The sequence below is a fragment of the Pipistrellus hanaki genome, assembly GCF_964339955.1.
Source record: "Pipistrellus hanaki genome assembly, chromosome: 3".
NCBI lineage: Eukaryota > Metazoa > Chordata > Mammalia > Chiroptera > Vespertilionidae > Pipistrellus > Pipistrellus hanaki.
In genome coordinates, this window is record NC_140505.1 from 42,319,901 (window position 1) to 42,340,522 (window position 20,622).

Genomic DNA, 20,622 nt, shown 5'->3' on the forward strand with positions numbered 1-20,622 from the left:
AAGAATTGGTTGGAATTAAATGTAAAAATAGCACTTTCCCCAAAAAAGAATAAAATAATGTTCCATAATATTAATATCACTATAACATGGTTTCACTAAACATAAATAACTACAGAGTAAATTAAAAAAATGAAACCTCCCCCAGTACTTTGTAAGTATATTTGCAGTCTTTAGGTAACTGTCCAGAAATATTCTATGCAGAACCAATATCAATGTTTTTTATTTATTCAAATCTGCTGATAAAATATGTAATATTATATTTTAAATATTTTATTTGAAATTATTCCACATTAGCAAATATAGATATGCATGTTTTTTTACTACCACATAATATTCCATGGAAAATATATCACACTAAATCAACAAGATATGATGGATATTTAGATTTTATCATTAATTTTGCACTGGAAAAAACCTGTCCTAAATTTGTATAAAGAATTGATTGAGTCGCCAAAACCGGTTTGGCTTAGTGGATAGAGCATTGGTCTACGGACTGAAAGGTCCCAGGTTCGATTCCGGTCACCAGTAGGGGGTGTGCAAGAGGCAGCTGATAATGATTCTCTCTCATCGATGTTTCTAACTCTATCCCTCTCTCTTCCTCTCCGTAAAAAATCAATAAAAAATATATATATATTATTGTGAGCACTGAGTCATGAAAGAGATTAAAAGTTCAATTATATTTTACAAAAGTCAAAGTACACATGAGCGTTTTCTCAAGATCAAACAGAAAAGCGATATCACCCAATCAACTTACTTTGGAGCATTCGGGAGTCAAGTTTTGGGGAGAACTAAATGAGATAATGTTTGTGAAAATTCATCTAACTACTAGGGCCCTCGTGCACAAATTTGTGCACCTTGAAAGGAACTGTGGGCTGTGAGGCTGCAGTGGGCCCAGGGGTGGGTCTTGGCCCATCCTCCACGCTCCCCCAGCCCCTCCTGCTGCAGCCCCCGGTCCCCTGTCTGCTGGCAGCCCCACTCCCACTGCCACTGCTCCCACAGCTGATGGCATTGGCCCCACTCACACCTGCCAACAGCGCAGAGCAACTGGGACAGGTGCCAGCAGAGGGTGAGAGTGAGGCTGGTGCTGGCAGTGGGTGCAAGCAGTGGCTGCTGCCCTGATCAACCCTCAGAAGCAGGGGGAGGTGGAGAAGCCCTCAGGAGCAGTCAGGTCCAGCAGCCGCTACTCACACCTGCTGACAGTGCCAAGCAATCAGGACCTGCGCCGGGTGCCAGCAGTGGGTGCAAGTGGGGCCGGTGCTGGCAGCAGGTGTGAGCACTGGTCGGGACTGCACTACACAGGTGCAAAGAATTTTTAGTAACTTCCAGAGGCTTGCCCTGATGACAGCAACCGGCATCCAACCTTGATCTGCCGCCCCCACTCACATGCTCCACCATACTGCTGCAGTTGACACCTATCATATTTGGCACTCTGCAGCCTGCTACCAATGTCTGCCATGTTCTGTGCACACCCCCTGGTGGTCAGCACATGTCATAGCGACCTGTTGTTCAGTTGTTATGACATTCATTCTATTTTTATAAAACCCTAATATGTAAATAGAATGAATGCCATAACAACTGAACAACTGGTCGCTATGACATGTGCTGACCACTAGTTATATATATATATATATATATATATATATATATATATATATATATATATATATATATATATATAGACTAGTGGCCTAGTGCATGAAATTCACTAGTGCACAACTGGTCGCTATGACATGTGCTGACCACTAGTCTGTATATATATATATATATATATATATATATATATATATATATACACAGACTAGTGGCCTAGTGCATGAAATTCATGCATTGAGGATCTTCCTCAGCCTGGCCTGCAATCTGGGACCCCTTGTGGGATGTCTGACTGCCTGCAGTTAAACATCCCTCTCGCAATCCGGGACTGTTGGCTCCTAACCTCTCACCTGCCTGCCTCCCTGATCACCCCTAACCATTTTGCATGCTGGCCTGTTTGCCCTCAACTGCCTCCCCCCACCAGCCTTCTCTCCCCAACTACCCCCCTTGCCAGCCTGATCACCTCCAACTGCCTCGCTGCTGGCCTGCTCACCCCCAACTGCCCTCCCCTCCTGGCCTGATTGTCCCAAACCGCCTCTGCCTCAGCCCTGCCACCATGGCTTTGTCCGGAAGGATGTCCAGAAGGTCTCCCGAAAGATATCTTGATCTAATTAGTACATAAATCTTTTATTAATATAGATTAGAAAGCAATCAGGGCTGAAAAAATGTTCATTTTGGAAGTAGCCCAGAGATGGTAGTCGGGCCAGTGTGTGAGGCCTACAAGGGGTGTGGAAGTAGTTTGAGGACCTATGAGACAGGGATGAAAGAGAAGAATTATGCTGAGGATAGAGAAATGTCAGTTACCAGGTTGAGGTAGAAAGGCTGTTTGAGAAAAGATTCAGGCAAAGTGAAAGCTGCTCCCAGAAGAGTGGAGTCTCACAGCACACTCAGGCGTGGCTAACAGAAGGCCAGGCTGTATAGTAAAGGGGAGGCATGAGCTGGAATCAAATGAGAATAATGACAATCACTCTCTATCAGAAATGTGGGCACTTTCTTTGGAGAATTCTTACTATAGATGAGCTTATCTTTATTCATAAACCGTGAAGGAGATCTTAAAATATATTACGTAGAAGAAAATATATTCTTTGGGTTGAAAATACTATCCTTCTAAAAATTTTTCTCAATCATTGACATCTCCTATAATATGTCCTATTATACTAATCTCAGACCAAATAGAGCAATGGGACAAACTGAAACAAAGGTTCTTACAGCACTAGAGTCTAATGATTATATACTCTAATATAATTAATTGATATCAAATTTATTATATATGTACTAAAACATTAATTAATCATCATGAGATTCTCAGTAGCACCTGTAGAAAAATTGTTAATACACAAAAAAAGTTCAATTCCAGTTTCAACAGTGTGAAAAGAGAAAATATATGTCAAAATATAATTTAATCACTAGATCTAAGTGGCAAAAATTTTATTGGCATCATAATACTACAGGCATGCTGACTACTCTCAGTAAAGGCAAGGAAGGTATATTTACAAAATATGTTCCAACATTCAAAGAGCAAAGTAAAAAAAAGAGTACTGGATATGTCAACCAAATATTTATTTTAAATTATTCTTTAAATTATTGAATTAAGCTATAATTATTTAAAGTTAATTATAGTTCCTTTAATAACTTTTCTATGAAATCTAAAAAGTTCTATGAGATATTCAGATACAAATTACAAATTAATTATTTAAAATCAGAAATGGTTATGGTCACCCAGAAATATGTAAACAGCTTTTATTATATAAATTTATATTAAAATTAATTACAGTATATGTTTATCATAGCAATTTTACTTGTTATATGGCCTTGCCAATGAACTCATCACTCTTGTGGTAACTACACCACTTATCTTTACATGGAGTAGGCATCTTTGTAAATCAGAAAGCTTAACACCCTACCTTTGTTTTTGCACACTGCTAAAAAAATAAAACACCCAAAAATATCCAAATATAAACACAATATAAGCTGACGTTCTATAATAATCACCAGCATTGGAAAATCAAAGGACTAATTCCCAGCCAATTATGTTAACTATGGTTATATATTATAGAGGGAGAAATTTAAACTTTGTCAAGCTCAGGATATTACTTGAGAGTACAATCAGTTCTAGGAAGCAAAAGAAAATAAAAAGAAATTCTAGACAGTGAGGAAAAAAGGTAAAAGTTCAATTTCACTCCCTAGTTTGAGGAACAATTGATAACATGCAAATAAACAATGTTTCAAACAGACATACATAAAAGCGCCCCTACTCTTACATAGACACATACACAGACTCTCTCTCTCTCACACACACACACACACACACTCAGAGAGGTACTTGTAGGGTAAACATATAACCAATGCTGATTCACAAATCCATATATTAATGAATCTTTGCATAGATATTCACATTTCACTGAATTTCCTCACTTTCTAATATTCATGAAGTTAAACTTAAAAATAAAATATTTGCTAAACAACAAATATTTAGATAGAAGGCAAGTGATACTTGAAAAAGTAGAATTTTGGGGTAAGTCATATATACGTAGAAAATAAGAGAGAACACCACAGTGTGTTAATATATTTTTAAAATGCCAGAGGATCATATATTTTTTTAATCAAATTAAAGAGAAGGAATTACTCTATATTCTAACCCTTGTGGCAAAGTTAAACTGGAATTATCCACTGAGGATCTGGAAAAAGAATGCTAGGATGAAAGTAGCCATTATGTTTTCATAGACCACTGCCCATAAAATACCTTTTTACTATGTCTTCTCCATTCCAGCATGGCAGTCCATCAGCAGCAGCTAAGTCATTAACACAAAGCTGATCAGCCAGGCCCCCATAAAATGTCCTGTGCAGTCGAAGGCTGTTGATAAATTCTCTGAATGGAAAAAACAACAACACACACACAAAGAAAACTATTAAAACCAAAAGTCCATAACAAATGCCAATATAAATGGCATAATTTGATAAATAAAAAGTCTAGAATGCAACTTTTTTGTTTTCTCTACTTATTTTAATATATTTTCAATACTTTTCTAACAATCAAGATAAATACTACATTTATTTTTTAAAAAAACATGTATAGAAATTATTTGTTCTGAATAAATAAATTCATCCACTAGGTATGAATCTTATTATTATAACTACTAGAGGCCTGGTGCATGGAATTTGTACTTAGAGGGGGAGTTCCCGCAGCCCAGCTTGCATTCTCTCCAATTGGGGACCGCTTGGGGGATGTCCAACTGCCCAGTGGGATCAGGACTAAACCAGCAGTTGGACATCCCTCTCGCAATCTGGAACCACTGGCTCCTAACTGCTCACCTGTCTGCATGCCTGATTGCCCCTAACTGCCTCTGGCTGCCAGCCTGATCACCCCTAACTGCCCTCCCCTTGCCAGCCTAGTTGCCCCCAACTGCCCTCCCCTGCCAGCCTGATCTCGCCTGCAATGGCCCTCCTGTGACAGCCTAGTCTCACCCCCAACTGCCCTCCCCTCCCAGCCTGGTTGCCCCAACTGCCCTCCCATGCAAGCCTGATCTCGCCCCCAACTGTCCTCTTTTGCTGGCCAATTTGGTTCTGATTAGTCATATTCTATGCCAGTCATTGTCAAAAGCTCTGCCTCCTAGGCAGCCATTGACTCCCCACAGCACCCAGATTTGGTTCTGATTGGTCGGTTCCTATGCTAGTCTCTGAGCCTATCAATGGGGCCTGATCAGAAAGGCAGGGCTGATCAGCAGCCCTGTTGGAGGCCTGGAGAGAAATGAAGGTGTGGCTGCTGGCCAGACTGGGAGGGAGAGGCAAGTGCTGATCAAAAACTGCCACAGAGGCAATGGATTAGTTCCTGCTTCTCTCTTGAGGTCCCTCTCTGGCCCTGATTTGCAGCCCCCTCCACTGTCAGTGCTGGGATACCACACCTTCAGTGGAAGGACTGACTGCAGGACTGACTTCCGGTTAGGTCGTTACTAGTCATTATGACTCAGGGATTTTATATATTAGGATAGGTCCAAGAAGTAGTGAATAGTACACACACACAACTTCACTTAGTTTCCCTAGAAGCTCTCACTAGCTGTTGGCTTGGAAACCACAGTGATAACTAATTACTTGCTTTTCTATATAGAAATGTCAGAGTCATATAACATGCCAATTGTTTGCTTACTGACTAAAAGTTTAGTAGACTTATGATTTTTCCATCTGGATTTTCTCTTTGATTCTAGGAACATAAAGTAATATGTTTTTACTGAACATGGAAAACCAAGATATATAACATATTCCAGAAGCTCGAAAATAAAAGGAAAATTACTTTAATATGTTAACTAAGTTTTCCCCTTCTATTATACTCCCTTCCTCCATCAAATACAGAAAGGAATAATTCAGCACAAAAGCAGTTGGTTTAGGTTTTTAATTTAGAAAGCCAAGAATTTTGAGTTTTAAAACTAAGTCTTTCAGGTTCCAAGAACTTGGTTTTTACATTTCAAAAGACCAAGTCCGGGAGACTTTAGTTTGAATATTTTTTACGTAAACAAATGTTTTGGAAAGAAAGAAAAGCTACTAGCTTGATACATAGGAGATAATTTCTAGACTAGAAGAAAGGGGTAGGAAAATGAAAGGTTGGAATGAAAGCAAACTTCAGAAATTCATGGCTTGAATAGTTAAAATGTAGCAATTATGAAACTGCATCTCCCACTGAAAAGAAATTACATGTCTTTAAAAATGGGATAAAAAATGAGGGGTGGATCTGTATTATAGCTGAAATAACTTTTTTAATAAATATGATTTTGACAGACAGGTTCAAAGTATTAATTTCATAATTCTTTCTTACAGTTTTCATAGAACTATGTTTTTTTTTTAACTGATGGAATTGTAAATAACCATTCATCTGGAATGATAATTGCAATTCTCAAATATGCAATATCTGATATCTGAGAGGCCATAAGGAGTCCCCACAGTAAGTGTTTGGTGAGTATTTAATCAATTTTTAGCAAAGCTTGGCCAGACAAGTAATAATAAAATCATCACAGGAAGCATAAATCTGACTTACATTCAATAAAAAAATGCTTTATTTTTCTTCTAGCATAGTAACTATTTACTTATACTTTGTCAGTTTTCTCTACTAGAAAAAAAAAGCCCTCCTTAATGTCTATATCCTCACTAACTCGAGTGCATGAACAACTATCAATTCTGCAGTTACTAAAATATAATTGAAGGTGACTGACTCTTTCCTAGAGACATGAAGTTTAATGAATGTTTACGATGTGTCCTGAATCTACTTTGAATCAATGAATTTTCTAGAGATGAAGACTCCTGCTACAAATGGCTGAAATGCCAAGACCTCAAAATTGATGGTGTAAAACTGAATAGATGTTTTTTATGGAACCCCAACCTTGGTGAATGTTGCCCTTGTTTCATTTATCCCTTCACAACCAATAGATCACAATGGGGAAAGCTTTGCTTCTGTCTTTTGCATACCCTCTCCCAGTGCTACTGTAGATGCCTCGGTCCAAGCTCTTATCTGGGATTACATACTTCCAATCTCCTTAACAACCACCTCCCATCCACCATGAAAACCACCTTCTAAAATTCAAATCTGAGAGTCCACAGATTGTCATTGTTTGCCTAGAACTATTGACGGTTCTTCACTTTCTACAGCATGAAATCGAAATTTCTTGGGAAGGTATCTAAGGTACCCACTCACCTCAATTTCAGCAGCTCCCCAAACCATACTTTAGCATTCCAGAAAAAATGAGATACTTGCTATGCCTCAAACATACCCCAATGTCTTTGCATGCATTCTTGCCAAAAAGAGTGTATCCTAGATATCCATTAATTCTATGAACCATTTGCTATTAGTTATTTGTCAAAGAATATGACACACTATTGAGTACTGAGCTCTGCAGAATCCACAGCTACATGACAGTTCCTGCCTTCAAAAAATGCATTTTCTGAGGAAAATCCACAGTAATAATATGAGGGTAACAGGACCACATCTGAGTAAATACAAAGAATCATGAAATATTTACAAAACAAGGTAACACTTTGTGTTCCATGCAAAAAAACAAACCAGCATCCTAGCCCATGTGGCTCAGTTGGTTAAAGTATTGTCCTGTGCACAGAAGGGTCTCAGGTTCAATTCCTTCTCAAAACCATAGCCAGCTTGCAGGTTTGATCCCTGATTGGGGAGCATATAAGAGGCTGCCAATTGCTGTTTCCCACTCATATCTGTCTGTCCCTCCTCTCTCCTTCCCTCCCTCTTTCTTTCTCTCTCTCTTTTAAATCAATGAAAAATATCATCAGGAGAGGATTAAAAATAATAAAACAGCCCTAACTGGTTTGGCTCAGTGAATAGAGCATCAGACTTCAAACTGAATGGTCCCAGGTTCAGTTCTGGTCAAGGGCATGTAACTTGGTTGTGGGCACATCCCCAGGAGGAGGTGTGCAGGACGCAACTGATCGATGTTTCTCTCCCATCAATGTTTCTGACTCTCTATCTCATTCCTTTCCTCTCTGTAAAAAAATCAATAAGATATATTTTTAAAAAATAATAAAACAAACAATAAAACCAGGATAAGCAAAGGTAAAGATGAAAGTATCTTATGTGTTCAGAGATTCATATGCAGTTTAGTTAACTAGTGGGGAGTGTACTTATGGGAATTGTAGTTAAAAGGTAGGAAGAGATAAGATTATAATCAGCCTTACTGATCATCATAACATGTTTCTGTTTTATTCGGAAGGCAGTGGGAGCCATTACATTTTCCAATAAGCATGTGACTTGATCGTCATGGCAATATTTTGGAAACAGAAAGATGTGAGGTCATTTAGGGGACTAGAACCAAAATTCAAGGGAAGAAAATAAAAGAATAGTTTTTTTTGTTTTTGTTTTTGTTTTGTGTTTTTTTTTTTTGTTTTTTTTTTTTAAAAAGCCTACCAGTGACCATCATGAAAAGTGATAGATGGGAAAGATATTAGGAATCTAGAATTGACACGTAAGATAAAAGTATAAGGTAACTTCTAATTGCCTCCTCTGGCCTCCAACACTTCCTGATGACTGAGCAGGCTGTAGTCATTGACTGAGATAAGAAATAGAGAAGAGAGATATCATCTTCTCAACTATCCCATGCTATATTTACCCTGCTCAATAGTGTCATATTTCCATGGTACAAATCACTTTGTATTTTGGTATGTAATATACCTATGTATTAAGTGTTACTATTTTTTTATCTTCCTCCCTTCTCTAGAATAAAAGACTCAGGCAGGCAGGATTTTTTTCTTTTGCATTTGTTTTGTTCATTAGTATAGAATAGATCTTAAAGCAGTGGTGGAGGGCATATAGTGGATTCAATAAATAGTTATTGAATTAATAAATAGTTAAAAACTAATTAATTAATTCCATTCTCAACGTGTTCAGTCTGAGATTTCTTTGGAATGTTTGGAAAGAAAAATCAAGTAAAATGCTCCTTTCAAACTTAATTAATGTAATATTTGGGATCTTGCCAAAATGCAGATTTGGGTTCAAAGGTTGTGGGGTAGAACCCTACATTTCTAGGAAGTACTCAGTTGATGCTGATGCTATGGGTACAAGACCATGACTACATCCAAGTTTGCTGTTGAACATGTGACCTTGGAGATAATGCCCTGGGCATTGATGATCTAAGTGTCACCATCTGTAGAGGTGGTAGCTGAAGTCCTAAATATGGACAAAATCTCACAGACAAAGAAAATGCAGCCAGAAAAAGCCCAAGGGGCCCAGAAAGAGCAAAGGAAGAAAAGCTTTAATGTTACAGAGCAATAAAAACTGAGAGAGAGAGAGAGAGAGAGAGAGAGAGAGAGAGAGAGAGAGAGAGAGAGGGAGAGAATCTGAACTTGGAGAGTTCTTCATAGTACAAAATGCCATGATCAGCATTTAGCTAAATTACTGAATGTGTCTCTTATATGTGGTGACCACAATTGTTATGGACTAAATTGTGTCCCCAAAAATTCATATGCTGGAGCCCTAACCCTCAATGGGACTATATTTGGAGAGAGGATCTTTAAAGAAGTAATTAAGTTTCAATGAGTCATATGGGAGGAGCCTATTCTGATATGACTGGTGTCCTAATGAGAAGACACAGAGATGTCCAGGGTACAAGAACACAGAGAAAAGGCCTTGTGAAGATACAAGAGAAGGTGGCCATCTGCAAGGCAAGGAGGAAACCTCCGAATAAATCCAACCTGCCAACACCTTGATCTTGGACCGCTAGAATCAAATAACTGTGAGAAAATTAATTTTTGTTAATTAATTGTTGTTTAAGCCACCCAGTCTATATAGCCTTTTGTTATGGCAGCCCAAGCAAACTAATGTAATAAAGAAAGCATTTGACGGAGGGTAATAAACTTCATATTCGCAGTATGATGAGCATTACATAGAGGGCGAGAACCTGGAAGTGGAGAGTCCCAAAGGAACGTTAAAGTGTGAGATTTGAAAATATGTGTCTGTGAAAGGGAAGGAGAAAACAAGGGTATGCTGTTATAAGCTTGTTCCCAAACATCCCAAATGTCTTCCTTCTGGGCACAAAGTGCCTCTGAGGTTCTTTGGTTGTGTGACTTGCTCTGCACTCTAGCAAATGCATGTAGAAGTGAAGTATGTTCCTTCCAGCCTTCAGCTATAAGGACCACGTGGCTTTGCCACCTTCCGTTTCCCTCTCCTGTGATGACAGGGAGTATTTTACATGCTGGTTGCTCTGTGATTCTGAGGCTTAAAGCCAGGACAACTTGAACAGCCGGAGCTGGTCTGAAATGGGTATAAATTGCCAATAAAAACCTCTCTTTATTTTGTCCTAAATCAATGCTAGATTGGGGTTGTTTGCTACTGCATCATAACTTAGTCTCTGAATTGATGCAAAGATAAGAAAAGTAAATTAATTAATGAATCACAAATTCTGGAAAGAAGGATTACTGAAAGCAGATAGGGTAGTGAGCTTTGGAGCAAATTCCCTGAGACTAAAATAATGGAAGGAAGTCTATGTGAATGTAGAGATAAGGTTTGGTTTGTGAGGACAGAAATTTCAGGAGAGAACCTACTTTGGAACTCTATATTCTGTGTTTGGCAGTTTTTAGATCACAGAAATTAAAAGTTGAATTGCAAAAACTAGTTGCATGAAGGTCAAGGGGGTCTATGTTGGATACATAAAATAATAATAATTGCATAAAATAAAGGAGTTAAAACAATAGTAGCTATAGTGAGGTCAAGATTTATCTACCCCCACAGAGCCAATTAATGCTGTTCCTGATACTAGAATCCACAGTTCAGTTCTCAGCTCAATACTCGGTGTACAACACACCATACCTCCTTTTCCAGTTTTACACAAAATGCCTCAATGAATAAAACATTATAGTCTTTGGATTAGTCAGAATTCAGGTTGCTGGGAAGGTGACTGTATCATTACAATTATTTTTCTATAGCCATGAGAATATTTCCAGTTAAAATTAAAAGCATAACAAATTCAGGGAGGTGTTAGAAGTTCCAGCTAATTATCCTAGAGGGACTGTGTTACATATGCCAGTTGCTCATCTTGGCCTTAAAACATCTCTAAAATACAGAAATCAAATATAATTACTACAAGCAACAGTTTTAAAATATTTTTTAACAAAATAGGAAAAGATTCCTGGTCAGAATACTTATTCACAGCCAATATGTCAGGGCTATATACAGTTTCATAATTTTTGATTTGTGCTTGCAACAGTCTAACAAATGATTTCTCTGCCTTTGGCTTTGCCCACTCATCTACCCTTCACTGCACACCCCATACTATTGTAAGAATTAGTTTTGGAAATAAGCCATATCACATTCCTACTTTCAAATCCTAACAATTCAAGTCAAATGTCTTAGCATGGCATATAACATCTATACTCTTTGCCCCTAACATCCTATGACAGTCCTCTACCCTCCACTCACAAACCCAGCCAAAACCTACATACTGATTTTGTGTAAGATATTTCAATATTAACCAGATAATATTCCAAGCTAGCTCATACAATTTCCTCTACCCAGAACCGCCTTCTCCTCCTCCACTCTTCAAACCTCTACCCATAAGTCATAATCCAGTTGAAACCTCATCTCCTCTCTGACACCTGAACACAGCCTGTGCAGCTTTTGTTGGTTCATCTTGTTTCTCACAGCACTTAGCATCTGTTCTACAACCCTAGCTTTGTAGTATTGTAACTCCTCTGTTTGTATATATCGAGTGGCCAGATTATTATGATCTCTGAATGAATAATAATCTGGCCACAATATATATATATATATATATATATATATATATATATATATATATATATATATATATATATATATCTCAATATATTAGAGGCCCAGTGCATGAATTCATGCATATGTGGGGTCCAGCCAGCCTGGCCAGGGGGAGGGGACATAGGCGTTTGGCCAGCCTGCCAGCTGGTCAAACTTCTGGTCAAGGGGACAATTTGCATATTAACCTTTTATTATATAGGATATACACTGAGTGGCCAGATTATTATGTGTTCAGAGATCATAATAACTTGGCCACTCAGTGTATGTGCCTCCCTGATTATAATTCCTCTGTTTGTATATCTGTGTTCCCTAAAGGCAAACATCATGTCTTCATGTTAAAAAAATAAAATAAATTTAAAAAAAAAAGTTTTACTTATTTTAGAAAGAGAGGAAGGGAGAGGAGAGAGAAACATTGATTGGTTGCCTCACACACTCCTCCCAACTAGAGAAGGAACCCTCAACCTGGGCATGTGCCCTGATCAGGAATCGAACCAGTGACCTTTTGGTACATGGGACAATACTTAACTAACTAAGCCATACCACCCAGGACAAAAACTATGTATTTTTTTTATACTCCCAGGATTTACATCACAGTTTAGTATCCAACAAGCACTCAACAAATTTTAGTTGAATTAAGTCAGATGCAGTATTATTTTTTTAATAGTTTCCAGAATTAGGAATTTCTACAGGAAATATTTATTTTAAAATGATAATAATTTAAAGCCTTCCAAGAACACAGCTGACTCAGGAAACTTTACATTTGGAGACCTATTCCTAGGTTGTGGAGAAATATCAGGGAAATCTTCCTGGTGTATTGTATTAAAAATGGAAGAAATCTAAAGGGCAGGATTATAGACTGCGACAGATTCTATAAACAGGCTCTAGACAGATTATAAATGTGAAGCTGAAATTAATATGTAGTTACACATTAATATTTAGTCACACTGCTTTGTAAGATAGCTATCATAATTAATGCATCACAAATACACTATATTGTAAAAAAAAAAAAAAATGTGAAAAAGAGCTTAAGAAATCCTCTGTTCTGGTAGTTCTCTGTCCTAATTATGCTTCATCACCCAGAAAACATGTAAACTGTATGCCCAGATTTCTCCCTCAGACATTCAGATTAATTGGTCCGGGTTAAAATCCAGACACCTGAATTTTTCTGGATTTTCCTACCTATAGGATCCTAATGCACATCCAGGGTTGAGAACCAGGGGTTTAGTCCAACCTTGTTATATTATAACTAAAGGCCAAATGCATGAAGATTCATACTAGACTAGGCCTTCCTTCCCCTGGCTGCCAGCACCATCTTCGTTCTGGCCCAGAACTGCCTTTTCTCTCCAGCCCATAGCCACCTTTCCACCTTCTCACACTGCCCAAGGCCCGGAGCAGCTGGGGCAGTGCAGAACACCCCCCAGCCACTCAGTGTCTGTGTATGCAAATTAACCCTACATCTTTGTTGGGTTAATTTGCATACTCACTCCTGGTTGGCTAGCTGGAGTCACAAAGGTATGGTCAATTTTCATCTTACTCTCTTATTAGTGTAAATTAAGAAAAAATTAAAATCAGAAAAGTAAAAGGACCTGTGAAAAATAATTAAGCTATTTAGGCCTTTAGTCTGACAAAAGTACTAAATTACTTTTAATAATTAATTAATTAATTAATTGACTTAAAATGACAAAACTTAGCAATGTCAGGCTGATACTGGATGTCTGAGAAACTAAACTTGAGTGAATGTTTACACAGAAAAATATTTTCAATCCTCTTTAAATTATTACAGAAATTAGCACACTTTTAACAGGACACGGTTATTACTGGACTAGGAAGCAGATAGGTCACTTCTTCCTACCAGAATTCCCACTTAGGAAGTAATATGTTCAGACAGGATTTATCTGTGTATCTGTATAGTCTGCATGGTCTGGTAGGAGAGCAGGGAGTGGGGTAAATGCTGACCACTAGCTAATGAACACCTTTGCACACTATGCTAGCACAGCAAAGAGGAAAAAGGCTGCAGCACAATTCCTCATTCATAGCTTACAGCCTTGTTTGCCCTGAGCTCACCAAAGGCAAGAGGGAAACATGGACCAGCATAGTTATTGCTTCATTGCTTCCCGTGCCCTTGAGGCCAGCAGTGCCAGAATGGTCTTCTGATCTGTCACATAGCCAAAAAAAAAAAAAAAAAAAGTAAGAAAATGCAACTCACCCTGAAGTTGTCCTTTCTTTGTTCAGTTGACATAGGAATGCCTAGTTACTATAGTAAAATTAAGCAATAATTCTGAGTGACTGCACTATTATATTTGTCTTTAATCATTTTTAAAATAATAAAAATACCTTTTCTGATTAGTAAAATAATTAAAAATCACATGAAGAACAAGTTTATATGGGCCTTTTATAATTTTTACCTCTCTCCCTCTTGAGGAAACCAACATTAAAAACCTGGTCTGTTTTCTTCAGCTTCCTCTATGTGTATACCAATAAGTAACCAAACACACACACACACACACACACACACACACACACACACACACACACATATATATATATATATATATATATATATATATATATACACATACAGAGAGAGAGAGAGAGAGAGAGAGAGAGAGAGAGAGAGAGAGAGAGAGAGGGAGAGAGAGAAACAGAGACATAGAGATGGTTTGGTTTTGCAAAACTAGGACCAAGCTATAAGCATACATGAAATTAGCTTTGCTCACTTGATAAAACATCATGGACTCAATTTATGTTAATAAATCTCAGTTTTGCCCTAGCTAAACTGCTAAGTGGATTAGAGCATTGCCCCTATAGGCCAAAGTTGGGAGTTCAATCCTCAGTCAGGGCACATATAAGAATTAACTATAATAAATGCACAGATTAGTGGAACAACAAATTGATGTTTCTCCTCCTCTCTAAAATCAACTACAAAAATCTCAGTCTTACTTATTTTTATGTAGTTGTATAATGTTCCACAACCTAGATATAGCAACACTAGCACAATCTATTAAAATATTCCATTGAGCTAATTTATACTGTCATTTACATGGCTGGTGCTTCTCCTCGAAATGGTTAGAAGAGTGGCAGCCACATGTTTCAAACTCTGCTGATCTTCCAGGGACTGTTTTCACTTAGGCATATGGCTCTGATCTGCACTGGACTTTGCACTGCGTTTCATTAGATGTTTCTGGAAACAGAGCTATGTTCAAAAGGCATACCGCTCAATCTTACGTCTTCATCTAAAGGGAATTTGTTTCAATTTTAAAACATTTATAAACTGTCACATATTGCACTTCCCTCCCTTCTTTGCACACAATATAAAATAAACTATTTCTAATTTATGGCCAAATCTAATTATCTGGAAAAATGTTGGAGAAGAATCTTATTTTTTTAAAGGCACATTTCTCTGTGGACTGCTGCAGACCACACATTTCTTTACTTAATGACATGTATTGATTTTTTTTTTTTTACCTCTAAAGTCAGTCCACACATAACACAGAACCCAAATTAAAAGCAGTGCCTCGCACACACTGTTTGAAAATATCTGTAGAACAAAGGTCAAACGTGCAGTTTGCTAGTTAATGGCCTGAGGCAAAGTCAAGGTTAATGTGGCGCTAATGAGCAGGCTCACCCCTGCAGGGATGTCTGACCACAGTTGTCAAACAGTAGACTTTCAAAATGTCAGTCTCTTGCTCGGCAGAGGAAATGTATAATTACATGTTTCTAGATAAATTCTATTTCGCTTGCTATACTGAATCCATATTTAATCATTTTTCTACTCAACGAAGTCATTCTATTAGACAAAATAGTTCCTATAAATGTTTAGAACTAGAAAAATATATAATTTCTATTTTATGGCAATAATACTTTTCTCTGTACATGTTTGAAAGGACTTCAATGTGTAGTTAGATCAGCTATAGGGAGAAACGAAATCTAGGTTCTTGGCCACTTTCTCGAGAGACTTTGTGGTGTATGGAGAATGGGGGGAGAGGGTGAAATTGATACATGCAATACACAGAACCAGTCACCTTCCTCACAAACATGAATGTGTTTCACGCACATGGCATTTCTATTTGATTAAAAAAAAAAAAACTGCTGGTTTTTTTTTTCTAAAGAAGTAACTCAGAGAGCCTGCTCTCTGAACCCCACCTGAACCCGCTGCTCATTATGGGAGCTGTGACCTGAGGATCCACACCATTCTCTAAGAGGACTTTTTTTTTTTTTTCTGACTAAATGATTCCAGGTTTTTTGCTCCTCATAGGAAGTCTCCTTGTTCATGTGGCACAATTTCCCCTCATTAGAAGATTTACTGTGCTTTCTCTACAAAGCTGAAGGAGTTAAGATGGTGATGGGTTAGAGAGCACCAGGGGGAAAAAATGGAAAGGGGGAAATGGAAAGGAAATGGAAATATGCTAATGCCCTTAGCTACCTTGGAAGAGGACTATTTCCTGACAGGTGCTGCGTGGTTAGCTCTCTGGTGGTGGTTTGATACTAACCCTGAGCTGGACGTCCTGAGCTCTCTGCACAATTAGTATAGACACCTCTATTCCTCACTTTCCAATAAACTGCTCAACCCCACACATTGCCATTTAATATCCCAATAAAAAGGGCCCTTTCTCAAAGCATCATCCTCTAAAAAGAATGATTTAAACCTGATGTCAAAACCGGGTTTTTTAAAACCAGTTCTTGTCTCGTTTACCCATGTTGTAAAAATGTACCTTAACATGCATAGACTCTGTTCTCCATTAGAAAGGACTTTAAACAAAGGCCTGGCTCATTTATAAAACCAAACACTGAACCAAGTGTCTAAGACTTAAAGAAATCAGATACTATTAGGGAAATTGAGCATATCACATCTGCATTTAAAGAGAGATGTGATATAATTTCTCTTACCTCATAATTTTGTTTTTTTAATAAAATCATGCAATTGTGTGTTCAATTTTACTAATTTCAGAAAGCATAATATTGGTTTTTCAATAGAAATTATTTTGAGGATATGATTGGTTCAAGACTACCAAAGACGTTTAGCCAGATAGAGTATTTACAAATCTAAGGATTCTAATATAGTCATTCACACAAAAATTCATTTTTTTATTTTATTTTACTGTTTAAAGTATTACAAATAGTATACATATGTCTCCTTTATTTTCCCCCCATTGACCTTCCCCCATTGACCGCCCCCCCCCATTCCTCTACCCCCTGGCACATGCCCTCATCCCACCCCCAAAAAGTCACTTTAAGTACCTATATTTTGAGACTCAGGATTTTAGGTCAAATCTTGATAGTTATTATTTTTTTTTGCTAGTTATTGACAAATATTCTGTGGTTGCTAATATTTTTCTATAAATTCCATGACTTGGAAGACAAGAGAACATTTGGATATTTTCTTCTCTCAGCACTAGCAGAGCCCTAATAAAATACCTTCCCTTTAATAGTATGCCAATAAAAGGGCTTCTTCCTCATTCCTTCCTTTTATCTTATTTTCATTTGTGATTTCAATCAGCTATTCCTGTTTACCTCCATCCATGAATTAATCTGATTGATGAGCAATACATGCCTGGTACAATGGTTCCCGCTCACATTTCCAGCTACTACACATCTCTCAGTGCTAATACTTCTGTTCCTGGACTCTAGATCAGGATATCTATAATTAATAGAGTTTAAAAAAAAAAATGAGGTACTTTAGTCTGCGGTTTTATTCCTATTATTGAAGTAAGTCTCATTTTGGGGGGAAATGAGACTCGCATGTGACCTAGTTATTACTGTAGTTCCCTATTTCTGATGGGTGGCATAGCATATCACTATGGTTGAGAACTATCCTATTTAATGGTCATTACTTGTATGGCTGAGAGAAAACATATTTTTCACTTTTTTCTGCAGTGAAAAATTTGAGGAGATGACAGCCTCAACATTACAGATGTTGCAAATGAACTTGAGGACCAATGCATTACAGACCATTGATATAACTTGAAGAGGTTAGAATAAATATCATGCTCCCTGAAGTAAGCCTATTGTCATTTATGCAAGCTTACTGTGCGAGTTCTAATCACGCCTGTGACGGCCACATAGGTTTTGCCTAGAATGTTCAGTAATTGCTACCATTAAAACAAAATGTGGGGATCTGTTCGATACCACACATGTGCCTGGAGCCACATCTAAGACTAATCAAAATTTCAACTTCTAGTTCACATCAAATAGTGGAGGCCATCTCTTCTTTCAGCACAAGGAGTGTGTAATGTTTCTTTAATATTCTATGGTATGGATTTAGTCTCAGATGTTTCATAAAATGGTAATTAATTTTTCCATGAATATCTAGAAAGAGAAAACTCAGTTTGTAAAAAACTTTATTTTTAATATTGGTCAAATTACTTTTCAATGCACAAAATCTTGCATGCATTTGTTTACATGCATTTGTTTATGAACTTTCTTTTCCTGGGATTTTTTTTTTTTTTTTTATCAAGTTCTCAGTGGGATACGTGACCCGAAAAGTTAGGCACCACCAGCCTAAACTTTTGCCATATGTGTGCTCAGCCTTCCGGCATTCCTCCTTCCTGTGGGCCTGGTTTTTGACCCGCTGAGGTCCTGCTCTTCATTATTCATGTAAATTTTGATGCCGGCCTGCCTGGGAGCTTACTTTTCCTCAGTCCTACTCTGGCCCAGCCTCTCGCCCCCTAACCAAAGCCTGGCCCCTGCCTGCCCTGCCCTCCGTGCCCTCACTACCACCACTCACTAAGCACTGGTTTCAATTAAACAGAAATGTTCCCAGGGGAGGGAACATGACCTTTATTTTAGTAAATTAAACTTACAGATAATAAATAATAATGGCACCTCAAAGAGGCATTAACTTCCTTTTAGGAAATAAATGGGAAATTGCTTTCTCCAATCCTATAAATGGTATTGCATTTTTCTCAAAGAGATAACTTTTCCCTGACCTTTGGACTTTTTCATTCACTGAGGATGTATACACACAATTCATCATTAAGCCCAGGATATCAATACTGATTTTCCATGTAAACAAACATAGATACCCAATCACATGCATCAGGAGTGTTGTGTTAAATAAGGTTCAACCATGTAGCTATAAATTGTTGCAATTTAAGCTAAACTAATCAAATTTAATATGAACCTAGTCCACCTATCTTAGCAATAGTCCTAAAAAATATTGTATTCTTCACTCAGTCTATGTTTAATTTTTTTTCTATGTTTCACTAATTATTTTTAACCGCTTCACTGTGCTCTTTTGTGATATACAGGGTACCAATTTATGTGCTTTCATAGACTGTCACATCCTGAACTAAGCCATGTCCTGTCTCATTCCTAGTCTTAAACCACAAAGTGTTTCAAGTCCTCTTTAGTTCCCCACTCTCAATAAATGAAACTGTCCATGTTCAATGTGGTTACAATACTCAAATCAGGATTTAATAAACACATTAGAATAATATGAAACTGCCTGATGAGACAATATTCTTGATGAAGTTCCAAAATGAAATTTAAAACAACACATAAAACAATTTAAATCATATTTTGTTTCAAATGTTAAAATCCAACATTTCTAAAAATTCTCCTTTTCCCACCTTCGCATCAAAATCCTCTCTGATATTAAAAATATCTTACTTTTACTAAGCACCTAAGACAGTCTCTGTTACCTCAGTACACACCTGTGCATGCAGCCAATCCCCTTAATTGGTGCATTCTTAAATGAGAAGCTTGGCTAATTGGAAGACTGGCTGGAGAACAGATGGGGCACTAGTGTTGGGACTCTGTGTCTTAATTTATTGTCCTGGGGTTTTCCTAATTACCCACTTAATTGGCACAGCCACGCCACTTTGAAATAATAATGTACAGCTAATTATCACCGATTTAAGCTTGCTAATAGCTTATTCTTACCAGCTAACTTCAAGAAATCAAGCAGAGAGAGGAACTGCCACAGGGAAATCACTCTGCCTGGGCTGGTTTAGACAGCTATACGACTGCAGTGTCCTTTAGAATGGCGCTGATTTGGTTCCTGCCCCAGAAGGGTAAATAGTGGTGCTTTGCTGAATGTGTAAAAGAGATGGCTCTTGCTTGCCTTTCTCAACTTTTGGAGATCTTTGTAAATGGCGTGTATCAACTCAAAATTTTCAATTAGCTAATTATGTATATGTTGCGTAAATTAAATATATATATATATATATATATATATATATATATATATATATATATATAGCATAGAAGAAAAACTACAATAACATGGCCAAAATATAGTCAAGACAATTCAACACTTTGGCTTAGCTCCCCTCTTTCCAACCTAGAAGACCTATTCCACAAGCAAGTTTAGCACAACTCTTAGATCCAGGGACAGACTGTATTAAGGGACATTTCCTTCTTCAAACGTTAACAAGGAAAATGCAGTGCATTAAACAGAAAGGCTCTCTATGAAATGAATAAAGGAGGAGGGAAGGGAAGGATAAACAAAATTCGGGGGATTCTTTGTAAATTTTTTAGAAGCTTGGGAATGTATAGAGAAATGTCTAGAGTTAGGATAAGATACTATACTTCTGCTTGACTTTACAATTATTTTGTACTTACTGCAGGCACTTTTACAAAGATCTCTAGGTCAGGTTCCCCAGAAAAGCAGTGCCTGAGATGAGAATTTGGATACAGTCAATTTCATGGAGGGACTGGTCTTAAGAGAAAGGTCAGGAGGGAAGCCAGGGAGAGTGGGCAGGAAGACATGAGGTAGGGATGTGGTCTCAGCTTCAGGCAGACTTCACCGGGAGTGCTGAAGC

At 37.7% G+C, this 20,622-nt stretch overlaps 1 protein-coding gene across 3 annotated transcripts in view; it reads right to left on the reverse strand.

Moving 5' to 3' along the window:
• GPC5 (glypican 5) overlaps positions 1–20,622 on the reverse strand; it is a 1,228,272-nt gene that overhangs the window by 916,618 nt on the left and 291,032 nt on the right. For all 3 annotated transcript variants that reach the window (XM_084876722.1, XM_084876723.1, XM_084876724.1), the window contains exon 5: positions 4,334–4,459. In XM_084876722.1, coding sequence (XP_084732848.1) covers positions 4,334–4,459 — 126 coding nt within the window. The remainder of the gene's footprint in view (positions 1–4,333; positions 4,460–20,622) is intronic.